At 45.1% G+C, this 12,713-nt stretch overlaps 1 protein-coding gene across 1 annotated transcript in view; it reads left to right on the forward strand.

Annotated features, from left to right (window-relative positions):
• GLP2R (glucagon like peptide 2 receptor) overlaps nucleotides 1–12,713 on the forward strand; it is a 135,418-nt gene that overhangs the window by 46,314 nt on the left and 76,391 nt on the right. Inside the window, exon 7 of the mRNA XM_039501579.1 lies at nucleotides 9,736–9,895. Coding sequence (XP_039357513.1) covers nucleotides 9,736–9,895 — 160 coding nt within the window. The remainder of the gene's footprint in view (nucleotides 1–9,735; nucleotides 9,896–12,713) is intronic.

The raw sequence follows: 12,713 nt of genomic DNA on the forward strand, positions 1-12,713 counted from the left end.
TACCAGTAGAAAAGTGCTTATTCTTAAGTAGTTTATTCTGGTTCAGGAGGCAAAATAAGCTATAACATTATAAGTAACTTTTTACTGGTATAACTACATGCAAACTATACTTTTATCAGTCTAACTATTTTAGGGTTGTTGTTTTTTAATGTAGACCAGATCTAGGGGTACATACCCTCAACTCCCACACCCACAGGCCTTATTGCTGCCCAGAAGTAAACTACCACTGTAATGGTATTTTTACTTGCACGTATATTTTTCAATGACTATATGTCTTGTGTGCTATACTTTGCACCAGACTGAGTGTGCTGCCTGGTAAAGAACAGAGACAAAGCTGGAACTCAAACTATGTGGAAACCTACAGATATTGTTTCTAGCCATCATGACAACCACAACTACTATACATCACAGACCGCAATCTTAATTGTGCCTTCACTGGGTTGCCAGCCTTCCAGCACCTCCTTATCTCCCTCCCACTCAAATAAAATTGCTGTGAAGTCTCCTCCGCTCAAATCAATTGGTATCTCTCTCCTGGGTAGAGGAAAGTGTAGTAGGAAGAGAAAGCCTGGAGCACAGGAGCCTGGTGCAAGGCCTGAGGCCTGAACCAAAGTCAGCAAAAAATTATGCTATAAGCAAAAGTCAGGCCCTGTCGAAAGCAGAAACTTGCCTGCAAGTTCACTGTCTGCTATATAAACTTGGCGCCGGTATTGCTAGCGTTGCTAAAACACACTGAATATGTAAATACATTTTGGCAGGCTAGGAGAAAACACCCCAACCTACCACATGATAAGAGGGTTTGACAGAAGTGATAAATCATGATGTTTTGTCTGAAACATCAGAGGAAAAACAACAAAGACAGGTAATGAATAGGGAAGTTTTGTCTGAAGCATCAAGAGATAGTTACAAGGGGAGGAAACAAATATGTCTTGGAATAAGTAAAATGATATATAAGTTGTTTGTCTCAATCTATAAATGTTGGGATGCCTTGTCTTAGGGCAGGTGTACACTACTGCTTAAATTGATCTAACTTTAGGGGGTGTGAAAAAGTGACACAAATTTCATGCTGTCCACACCGGCACTATGTTAGGAGATGCTCTCCCGCTGACATAGCTTCCAATTCTCTCTGAGGTGGAGTAATTATGCCAATAGGAGAGAGCTCTCCCATTGGCATAGTGCATCTTCACCAGATGTGCTACAGCAGTGCAGCTGTATCGGCGCAGCTGTGCCAATGTAGTGCTATAGTGTAGACTTGCCCTTAACCCTTTGTCTGACTGAGGGGCGAGCAAAAAGTCACACCGCTCACTGAGCTGGTCCTTTGTAACTGGCAGACAAGTCTTAGTATCCCTATAGAATCTATAGGTGCTATTACTGTTCTTCGTTGACAATACACCTGGACAAGCGCCTTCACCACTGAGCTGAGTGTGTGGTCTTCTTGGGCAGTTTGATTGAGGTCTGCCAGACTGACTACCTGGCCAGAGCCAGTGCAACACACAGAGAGAACAGACACACAGCCAACAACTAACAGAAGGCTTTGGGCTTCTACTTTGAGCTCCTCCTACACTCAGCTACTGTGCTTCTCACTTGCTCCCCTCTTGCAAATACAGCATGGCTCCTACCCTCTGCTCCCTCATCCCCCCTTTTCTTCTTCTTAAAGGAGAAGTGGGCTTGTGGGGAAACAGCAGCAGCTTGAGCCGCTGCACTCTCATCTTCCCCTCCTCACTGCCTGAGAACATCTATCTGGTCCCCTGCTTTCCTGATAAAGAGCCAGATCCCTGCTCTATTCTATCCCCTCTCACTCCCCACTGCTGGTTGGATAAGACATCTAGCCAGGGTGGGGGGATCATCACTGGAGGGAGAAAATTGTTAGGAGGGACATGGCTCCTCTCAGTGGTTGTGCCTTCAGGCTATGTCTACACTACAGCTTATGTCAGCATAACATAAGTTATACCGACATAGCTTTGTCCACATCAGTGCTTATGTTGGCAGAAGAGCTTCTCCCACTGACATAGCTACTGCTGCTCACAGGGACTGGTGAAGAGCTTACATTAGAGACCTGTGCCACAGTAAACTCTCTAGTGTAGCCGTACCCTCAAAATTAGTAACCATCCTTCAATATCAACCAACAAACAAAAGTCTTGGAAGTTGTGCAATGGTTTCATCAAAAGAGAAGGTCTATTTGTGCACTAGATTGGCATAAGGAAAATGAATCCAAGGACATGCTGGTACAGTGCTGCAAATTGAGGCACTGTGATGCCAGGAAAGAAGGGTGCAGCAGCTCTGAGAGTCACAGGTCGTGGTGGTGCAATTCTGGTACATTGCAATGAATATGCACCTTACCTTCACTGCTGTAGACAGAATCACAGAATATCAGGGTTGGAAGGGACCTCTGGAGGTTATTTAGTCCAACCCCCTGCTCAAAGCAGGACCAAACCCAACTAAATCATCCCAGCCAGGGCTTTGTCAAGCCTGACCTTAAAAACCTCTAAGGAAGGAGATTCCACCACCTCCCTAGGTAACCCATTCCAGTGCTTTACTACTCTCTGAGTGAAAAAGTTTTTTCTAATATCCAACCTAAACCTCCCCCACTGCAACTTGAGACCATTACTCCTTGTTCTGTCATCAGGTACCACTGAGAACAGTCTAGATCCATCCTCTTTGTAAACCTCTTTCAGGTAGTTGAAAGCAGCTATCAAATCTCCCCTCATTCTTCTCTTCTGCAGACTAAACAATCCCAGCTCTCTCAGCCTCTCCTCATAAGTCATGTGCTCCAGCCCCCTAATCATTTTTGATGCCCTCCACTGGACTCTTTCCAATTTTTCCACATCTTTCTTGTAGTGTGGGGCCCAAAACTGGACACAGTACTCCAAATGAGGCCTCACCAATGTCAAATAGAGGGGAATGATCACATCCCTCGATCTGCTGGCAATGTCCCTACTTATACAGCCCAAAATGCCGTTAGCCTTCTTGGCAACAAGGGCACACTGACTCATATCCAGCTTCTTGTCCACTGTAACCCCTAGGTCCTTTTCTGCAGAACTGCTTCCTAACCATTCGGTCCCTATTCTGTAACAGTGAATGGGATTCTTCCGTCTTAAGTGCAGGACTCTGCACTTGTCCTTGTTGAACCTCATCAGGTTTCTTTTGGCCCAGTCCTCTAATTTGTCTAGGTCCCTCTGTATCCTATCCCTACCCTCCAGCGTATCTACCACTCCTCTAAGTTTAGTGTCATCTGCAAACTTGCTCAGAGTGCAATCCATGCCATCCTCCAGATCATTAATGAAGATATTGAACAAAACCGGCCCCAAGACTGCCCCTTGGAGCACTCCACTTGACACTTGACTACCCGTTGAGCCCGACAATCTAGCCAGCTTTCTATAAACCTTATAGTCCAATCATCCAGCCCATACTTCTTTAACTTGCTGGCAAGAATACTGTGGGAGACCGAATCAAAAGCTTTGCTAAAGTAAAGGAATAACACATCCATTGCTTTCCCCTCATCCACAGAGCCAGTTATCTCCTCATACAAATCATGTTACAGGAATCCTCCATAGAATGATTACTTGGGACTCCCAGATGGCAAGGATAGGGAGAAGACAATGAACCAGAGGGTACACATCAGAATTCTGCTCTAGAACCTGATGTGATGATGACACTGAGGCATGTGGCCTCAGCATTCGGGAAGATGTTCAGGAAAGAGACTGGGAAATTAAAATCATAAGAAAGCACAAGACAGTGCCTGCAGTGAGGCAATTACATTATGTTACTAATCCTTATGGTGGCAGAATTTTTTTTGAAAACTGAGGATAACCAATCAAGTGTTCCCCTCCTGAGCCTGCAGAACAATGTCCTGGAGAGGTGTGAACTGCCTCATTCATCCCAGCAGTGACATTTATAACACTTATAATTATTTCACTTATAACCAACACTTATAACTATTTCAGCTCTGATTTTTTTAGCAGAAAAATCCAGTTAATGTGGTTCTCCCACAACTGCAAGCTGCATCCCACACCTCTCTAGGAAAAGCTCCAACTGTTCCCTAAACAGCTAACAAAACTTCCAGCTTCCTCTTCCAACTTCATTATGCAATGTCTATACAGTGAAAAATTTAAAAATTCAGTAAAAAATAAACTGATTATTAGCATTAAAAATAACATAGCTATCGAATTGATTGTATTATTCATAAATTCATAGATTTCCGACCAGAAAAGACTGTTATAATCATCTAGTCTGACTTCTTTCAGAACATAGGAAATAAATTTCATTCTGTCGTACCTGTGTCAAGCCTATAACTTCTGACAGAGCTAGAGCAAACCTTAGACAGACATCCAATCTTGATACAAAGACATCAAGTGATGAAGAATCCATCACATCTCTATCTAAGTTGTTCCAATGGTAAATTACCCTCTTAGTTAAATATTTTTGGCTTATTTCCAGTTTGAACTTATCTAGTTTCATCTTCCAGACCACGAGTCTTGTTCTGCCTTTATGTGCTAGATCAAAGAGCCTTCTACTATGAGAAATCTCTTCTTCACATAGGTACTTACAGATTGTCATCAAATCACCTGCTAACCTCTTTGATAAGCTAAATAGACTGAACTTTCAAGTGTCTCACAGTAAGGTGGGTTTTTAAGACATTCTGGTAGCTCTTTTCTTTTCTCTTTCCTATTTTAAGGTAACAAAACAGTTACCTTTATCAATCAAACTTGTCATCTCATTAAAACATATCAAGTTTGTTGGGCAAAACATATTTTCTAAAAAAACAAACATGTGGAGCAGCATTAATTGTGTTCCCATGTTTTAATTCAGTACTGACTGCATCCTTTACCAGCAATGCTATGATGTTGCCCAGGATCAATGTCAAACTAATTGATCTAGGTCATCCTGTTTACTCTTTTCCAATATTGGCACATTAGCTTATTTTCTAGTCTCTAAAACTTTCTCAATATTTAAAGACATGTTAAGAATCAGCGTCATTAGTTCACAGAGCTCCTCTGTCAATTATTTAAAACTCTTGCATACAAATTGCCCAGTCTTGCAGATTTAGAAATGTTAAATTTAGTATACACTGTTTTACTCCTTAGTTACTGCTGGAATATAAAGTATTCCATTATCACTGTGAGATCTGAATACATCATCCAGCTTCTTTTCAAATACAGAACAGAACTATTTATTGAACACATCTGCCTTTTGTGCATCATTATTGACCATATTACCATCTCCAATTGATAATGGGTGTATACCATTGATAAGAGTTCGTTTGTGTCCCACATACTTTTTAATCACTCACTCATTCCCTAGCATCAGCCCCTTTTGTTGTCAAAGTAATGCTCTCCTGACTAGTCATAGAGTGCGCTGAGCAGCTATCCTTGGGTATGTCATGTGCTGTTCTCTCTTGCTTTTTCCCAGCTGAATCTGCAGAGACGTTTCCTGCAGCTGCCCTGCTGAGTACCTGATAGCAATTGGATACCTCTAGTAGTGTGTATTTCTTTCTGTGGTGATCATAGAAGATTAGGGTTGGAAGAGACCTCAGGAGGTCATCTAGTCCAATCCCCTGCTCAAAGCAGGACCAACCTCAACTAAATCACCCCAACCAGAGCTTTCACAAGCCGGGCCTTAAAAACCTCTAAGGATGGAGATTCCACCACCTCCCTAGGTAACCCATTCCAGTGCTTCACCTCCCTCCTTGTGAAATAGGTTTTCTTAATATCCAACCTAGACCTCCTCCAGTGCAACTTGAGACCATTGCTAATTGTTCTGTCATCTGTCACCACTGAAAACAGCCTAGCTCCATCCTCTTTGGAACTCCCATTTAGGTAGTTGAAGGCTGCTATAAAATCCCCCCACACATACACCACACTCTTCTTTTTTGTGGACTAAATAAGCCTAGTTCCTCAGCTTCTCTTCGTAAGACATGTGCCCCAGCTCTCTAACCATTTTCATTGCCCTCTATTGGACTCTCGCCAATTTGTCCACATCCTTTCTGTAGTGGGGGGCCCAAAACTGGATGCAGTACTCCTGATGTGGCATCCTCAGTGCCAAATAGAGGGCAATAATCACTTCTCTCGATATGCTGGCAATGCTCCTACTAATGCAACCCAATATGTTGTTAGCCTTCCTGGCAACAAGGGCACATTGTTGACTCATATCCAGCTTCTCGTTCACTGTAATCCACAGTTCCTTTTCTGCAGAACTGCTGCTTAGTCAGTCAATCCCCAGCCTGTAGCAGTGCATGGGATTCTTCCATCGTAAGTGCAGGACTCTGCACTTGTTGTTGTTAAACCTCATCAGATTTCTTTTGGCCCAATCCTCCATTTTGTCTAGATCACTCTGGACCCTATCCCTACCCTCCAGCATATCTACCTCTCCCCCCATCTTAGTGTCATCTGCAAACTTGCTGAAGGTGCAATCATCCCATCATTGGATCATTAATGAAGATGTTGAACAAAATCAGCCCCAGGACGGACCCCTGGGGCACTCCGCTTGATACTGGCTGCCAACTAGACATTACACCGTTAATCACTACACGTTGAGCCCAACAATCTAGCCAGCTTTCTACCCACCTTATAGTCCATTCATCCAATCCATACTTCTTTAACTTGCTGGCAAGAATACTGTGGGAGAGCATATCAAAAGCTTTGCTAAAGTCAAGGTATATCATGACTTGCCCTTGGATCCATGTTGATTGTTCCTGATCACCTTCCTCTCCTCCAAGTGCTTCACAATGGATTCCTTGAGGATGTCCTCCATGATTTTCCTGGGGACTGAGGTGAAGCTGATCAGTCTGTAGGTCCCTGGATTCTTCTTCTTCCCTTTTTTAAAGATGGGCTCTCTGTTTGCCTTTTTCCAATTGTCGGGGACCTCCCCCAATCGCCACGAGTTTTCAAAGATAATATCCAATGGCTCTGCAATCACATCAGTCAAATCCCTCAACACCCTCCGTTGCATTGCCTCCGGCCCCATGGACTTGTGCATGTCCAGCTTTTCTAAATAGTCCTTAACCTGTTCTTTTACCACTGAGGGCTGCTTACCTCCTCCCTATACTGTGTTGCCCAGTGCAGCAGTCTGGGAGCCAACCTTGTCTGTGAAGACCGAGTCAAAAAAGCATTGAGTACTTCAGCTTTTTCGATATCATCTGTCATTAGGTTACCTTCCCCATTCAGTACTCGTCTCATACTTTCCCTGACCACCTTCTTGTTGCTAACATACCTGTAGAAATCCTTCACATGCCTTGCTAGCTGCAACTCCAATTGTGCTTTGGCCTTCCTGATTACACCCCATGCTTGAGCAATATTTGTATACTCCTCCCTAGTCATCTGTCCAAGTTTCCACTTGTAAATTTCCTTTGTGTTTAAGCTCACTGAAGATTTCTCTGTTAAGCCAAGCTAGTTGCCTGCCATATTTCCTATTCTTTCTGCACATCGGGATGGTTTGTTCCTGCACCCTCAATAAGGTTTCTTTAAAATACAGCCAGCTGTCCTGGACTCCTTTTCCCCTCATATTAGCCTCTCAAGGGATCATGCCCATCAGTTCCCTGAGGGAGTCAAAGTCTGCTTTTCTGAAGTCCAGGGTCTGTATTTTGCTGCTCACCTTTCTTCGTTTTGTCAGGTTCCTGAACTTGACCATCTCATACTCGCTGCTGCCCAGGTTGCCACCCACCTCTACTTCTGCTACGAATTCTTCCCTGTGTGTGAGCAGCAGGTCAATAGGAGCACAGCCCCTAGTTGGTTCCTCCAGCCCTTGCACCAGGAAGTTGTCCCCAACACTCTCCAAAAACTTCCTGGATTGTCTGTGAACTGCTGTATTGCTCCCCCAGCAGCTGTCAGGGTGATTGAAATCCCCCCTGAGAACCAGGGCCTGTGATTTGGAAACTTCTATTAGTTGTCTGAAGAAAGCCTCGTCTACCTCATCCTCTTGGTCTGATGGTCTGTAGCAGATGCTCATCACGACATCACCCTTGTTGCTCTCACCTGTAAAGTTAGCCCAAAGACTCTCAACAAGCTTTTCTCCAGTTTCATACTGGAGCTCTGTGCAATCATACTGCTCTCTTTCATACAGTGCAACTCCTTCATCTTGCCTGTCCTTCCTGAATAGTTTATACCCATCCATGACAGTGCTCCAGTCATGTGAGTTACCCCACCGAGTCTCTGTTATTCCGGTCACATCATAGTTCCTTGACTGTGCCAGGACTTCTAATTCTTCCTGCTTCTTTCCCAGGCTTCTTGAGTTTATGTACAGGAACCTAAGATAACTAGCTGATTGCTCTGCTAGCCGATTAACCGGCTTTCTCAGTATGAATCAGGCAGTCTCCTTGTGTTTCCTCCCAGTATCTCTCTTTCCCACTTACCTGAGAGCTTAGGTCTCCATCGCACAGAGAACCTAGTTTAAAGCCCTCCTCACTAGGTTAGCAAGTCTGCCTGCGAAGATGCTCTTCCCTCTCTTTATTAGGTGGATCCCATCTCTTCCTAGCAATCCTTCTTCCTGGAACAACAGCCCATGGCCGAAGAATTCAAAGCCCTCTCTCTGACACCACCTGCATAACCACTCATTTACCTCCAGAATTCAACGGTTCCTATCTGGGCCTTTTTCTTCAACAGGGAGGATGTACAAGAACTCAACTTGCACCTCAAACTCCTTTATCCTTCTTCCCGGAGTCTTAAGTGACCTGCTCACGGTTATTGGTGCCCATGTGGAGAAGTAGGAAGGGGTAGCAGTCCGAGGGATTGATCAGTCTCAGCAGACAATCCATCATATCCTGAGTTCTAGCTCCAGACAAGCAGCACACATCTTGAATTTCCCAGCCTGGATGGCAGATAGATGACTCTGTCTAGACGGCAGATGGAGGACTGTTCAGTGGGAGTTCCTGACCACCACCACCCATCTCCTCCTCTTGGGTGTGTCAGTCATTGTACTTCTGTCCCTAGGACAATGCATCCCATGCCTTCTGGTCGATCCCTTCCAATCCCTTCCCTCAGATGACTCTTCCAAACCATTCTCTTCCATAGTACCTGTGCAAAGAGCCTGAAAACCAGTAGGTTCCCTCCCTACAATCTACTCAGCTTGTGCAAGAGCTCCTTAAATCAGATAATAAGGCTGCTCCTTGTATGGACTTCTCCTGGCATTCCCCCTATCTTGGTATTAAGGTTCATCAATAAGTTTCAAAGAACCTACTTAGGAATCATCCTAAAACAATGAACAGTCTCAAAGGTTGCACTAGAAATGGCTGAGCTGCACTAATGCTTGAGCAGTGGAAGGAGATTTCCTACATTTCTTCATAGACAAGGACAGAGAGGTCCAGTCCCTCTCCAAGCTTCCTGTTAGTCATACGGCATCTTCTTCTAAGAAATCATGGTGTGTATGTGTTGAATCCCCACAGCATGCCTGGCCCACATGAGGTGCTTGGTTGTTTTTTTGGAATTACACACACACACTCTCACACTGTTTTTAGCATGTTGGAGACAAATATATATTCTGATTAGCTGGTTTTGGCTGTAGATGATATCACAGGTTTGCATCTATTCCCAATGGCACACAGCTGAGACCTCATCACGGAAGTGCAGTAACCCAGTTAAAGCTGCAGAAGGGTGTCTGACTTAACCAAATATTTATCATAATTGTTAATTTTTAAATAACATAAAATATGACATAAGAGCAACAGTATTGTTCAGAGATTTTACAGTACTACAACGTGTAATTAACTACTATTATTAAATACTTCCTGATGTCTTATTTCTGCAGATTTTAACCATTTGCAGGACTTCCCAGTTTTTCTTGCATTACTTTGTTGGTGCAAATTATTTTTGGCTTTTAGTTGAAGGACTTTATCTCCACACATTATTGGTGACTGCTGTGCTTTCTGAAAGCCTAATGCTGCAAAGATATATTGTGATAGGATGGGGTAAGTAAACAATTTCAGATAAGTTATTTGTCTTCTTTTATATCAAAAAATAAATGATAGATAAACAAAGTTTTGGTGCTTTGTGAAAGAAAGAGAAAAGCTGATTATTTGAACTCCCTGAAATTTGTTAACTTCCCTACGCTAATGAGATGTCCAGAACTGAGGATGTGATCATAATGTACTTTGTAACAACATAATATGTAATGTCCAACAGTTGTCTGCACACACTGGAAATTAGTAAATTCCCTGGTAACATCTGGGGACTGGGTGAAAGCATCCTGTGAATGTGGGGCGTGGAGGGATAGCCAGGGAAATTACAGAGACTGGGCAGAGGCGCTGGCTTCAGGCTGGAAAGGGGCATCCCAGTAGATCTTACTGCTGTTCCTATGGAACTTTCTTGGCACCTGGTGACCAGTTTGTCCCTGCCCCTGGCAGCTGGCACCCTTTGCGCCAATGTCGTCCTGCTCCCACCCAGGTGCCAGTGCACTGTCCAATTCCCCGCACCTAGGCCCACCGAGAACAATTCTGGGCAAGAGGGCCACGGCCGTCCATGCGTGGAGCCCACGGCACAATGCTATTATTTCCAGGACTGCACCGGCCTGCGGGGCCCTCCAAAGTGTGGAGCATTGAGCAGTCATGTGCGCCTGTAGGAGCCCTGTGGCCCCCCCAGACAATTTAAAAGGGCCTGGGGCTCCCAGCTGCCGCTGCCATTACTGCAACAGTAGCGGTAGCTAGGGGCCCTGGGCCCTTTTAAATCTCCCGGGTTCCTGGGCAATTGCCCCTTCCCCCCACATCGGCAGGCTTGCCTGCACCTGCAGCTGGTACACGTGCTCCTGACCCTCCTCTGGGCCAAGTTTCTGAGCCAAGATCTGTTGCCTTCTCTCTGGTGGCCAGTCTGATTTCATGCTCTGCAGCGTTCACTCCAGCCCCTCCTCTGGATTCCACTCGCACCTTCTCCCCCTGTTTATGTGCACAGGAGGAACATAGGTGGGCCACAATCTTGCCTCCACAAGATAGTGGTTGGGTCCCACTATTCCTGCCCCCACCCGATTACACCGCCCTGGTATCATCCCCTTTTTCATAACAGAAAATCCATTCTTACACTTTCTGTATGTCAATCAAGTATTAAAGCAATTCCAAATTTTCAATTTAACATATCATCATATTCTGGCATTTATCCAAAAATGTCTCCATTTCATATAGTCAGTCTGTGTCTGTACATTATAATGGAATGTAGGGCTACATTTGCCCTACATTGAAGTGGCACCAGCATTTCTATTTTAATGATGGAATTCTCAGTGTGTTTTGAGTTAGAGGTTAAACCTGGGCTGCTTGTTGTAAGTTGTGAATTGGTAATGCCAGGGAAAGCAGACAATCTGACCTAAGTTATAATTTCTTCAAAAAACATCATGTTACCAAAATATTTTCACTGTCTCATTGTTTCTTAAATTCTGAGCTCTTTTTAAAATGTAATGAAGCAACATGAAATATGAAATCACTGTGTATAGTTCTTCAGTATGTGTAGTTTCATGAATGATTGATATAGGGTATGACATCTTCTGTGTTACTAGTTACTAAGGTTTAATAAGTCACAGGCTTGATGCAGGTATTACTGGCCTGTGTTATACTGGAGGTCAGACTAGATCAGGGGAGGGGAAACTACGGCCCGCGGGCTGGCCCCGGCCGACGGGATTGCAAGCCCCATGGCACAGCAGGGCTAAGGCAGGCTTCCTGCCTGCCCTGGCCCCGCCCCACTCCCGGAAGTGGCCAGCACCTGGGGCTGCGGGACAGAGGGCTCCGTGCACTGCCCTCATCTGCAGGCACTGCCCCCCACAGCTCCCATTGGCCGGGAATGGGGAACTGCAGCCAATGGGAGCTTCGGGGGTGGTACCCACAGGCAAGGGCAGCACACGGCAGAGCCGCCTGCCCCATCCCCAGGAGCCACTGCCGGACATGCTGGTCACTTCCGGTAGCACCACGGAGCCAGGACAGGCAGGGAGCTTGCCTTAGCCCCACTGCGTGCCACTGCCACCCCGGAGCTGCTCGAGGTAAGAGGTACCAAGCCAGAGCCCGCACCCCAACCCCCTCCTGCACCCCGCATCCCTACCCCCTGCCCTGAGCCCTCTACCCCGCTTCCCTGAGCCTCCTGCACCCCAACCTCTTGTCCTGAGCCCCTTCCTGCACACTGCACACCCTCCCAGACCCTGCACTCTCTCACACACCCCTGCCCCAGCCCTACATTCATGGCCCTGCACACGATTTCCCCACCCAGATGTGGCCCTCGGGCCAAAAAGTTTGCCCATCCCTGGACTAGTGGTTTTAGTAGTTCCTTCTGGCCTTAAAATTAATGGCTTTATATCAGCTTATGAATTAGAAGTCTGACCTCCCTATCTGAAGGTCAAGGGCTCAAGCCCTGTTGTTTACCATTGGGGGTAGGGAAGACCTTATGGTTGCATATAGCAGAATTTGGTTTTCCAATTTTCTTTTCTAAAAAATTAATGTATTTAATTCACATAATGAGAAAACATCCTTTAAAACAAGTTTTATACTTAAAATGCATAATCAATTAATTGTGCTGTGACATACAACAAATTACAGATGTTCTGCATTTCAATCATTTGCCCCACACGTTGATAGCTCATATCATGCATTGGCAGGTTTCAAGGTTGAGTTAGGCCCAGATCAACAAAGGTACCAAGGCTCTACTTCAGTCCACAAAGCTCCCACTCAGCTACCCCCTAACACTAGAGGGGCCTAAACTCACTCAGCACCTGAATGTTTAGAGTAAAAGTTCTCTAGGTAACTCTGTCTCTGCCTT

This window comes from Mauremys reevesii, linkage group 15 (genome assembly GCF_016161935.1).
Source record: "Mauremys reevesii isolate NIE-2019 linkage group 15, ASM1616193v1, whole genome shotgun sequence".
Classification (NCBI taxonomy): Eukaryota; Metazoa; Chordata; order Testudines; family Geoemydidae; genus Mauremys; species Mauremys reevesii.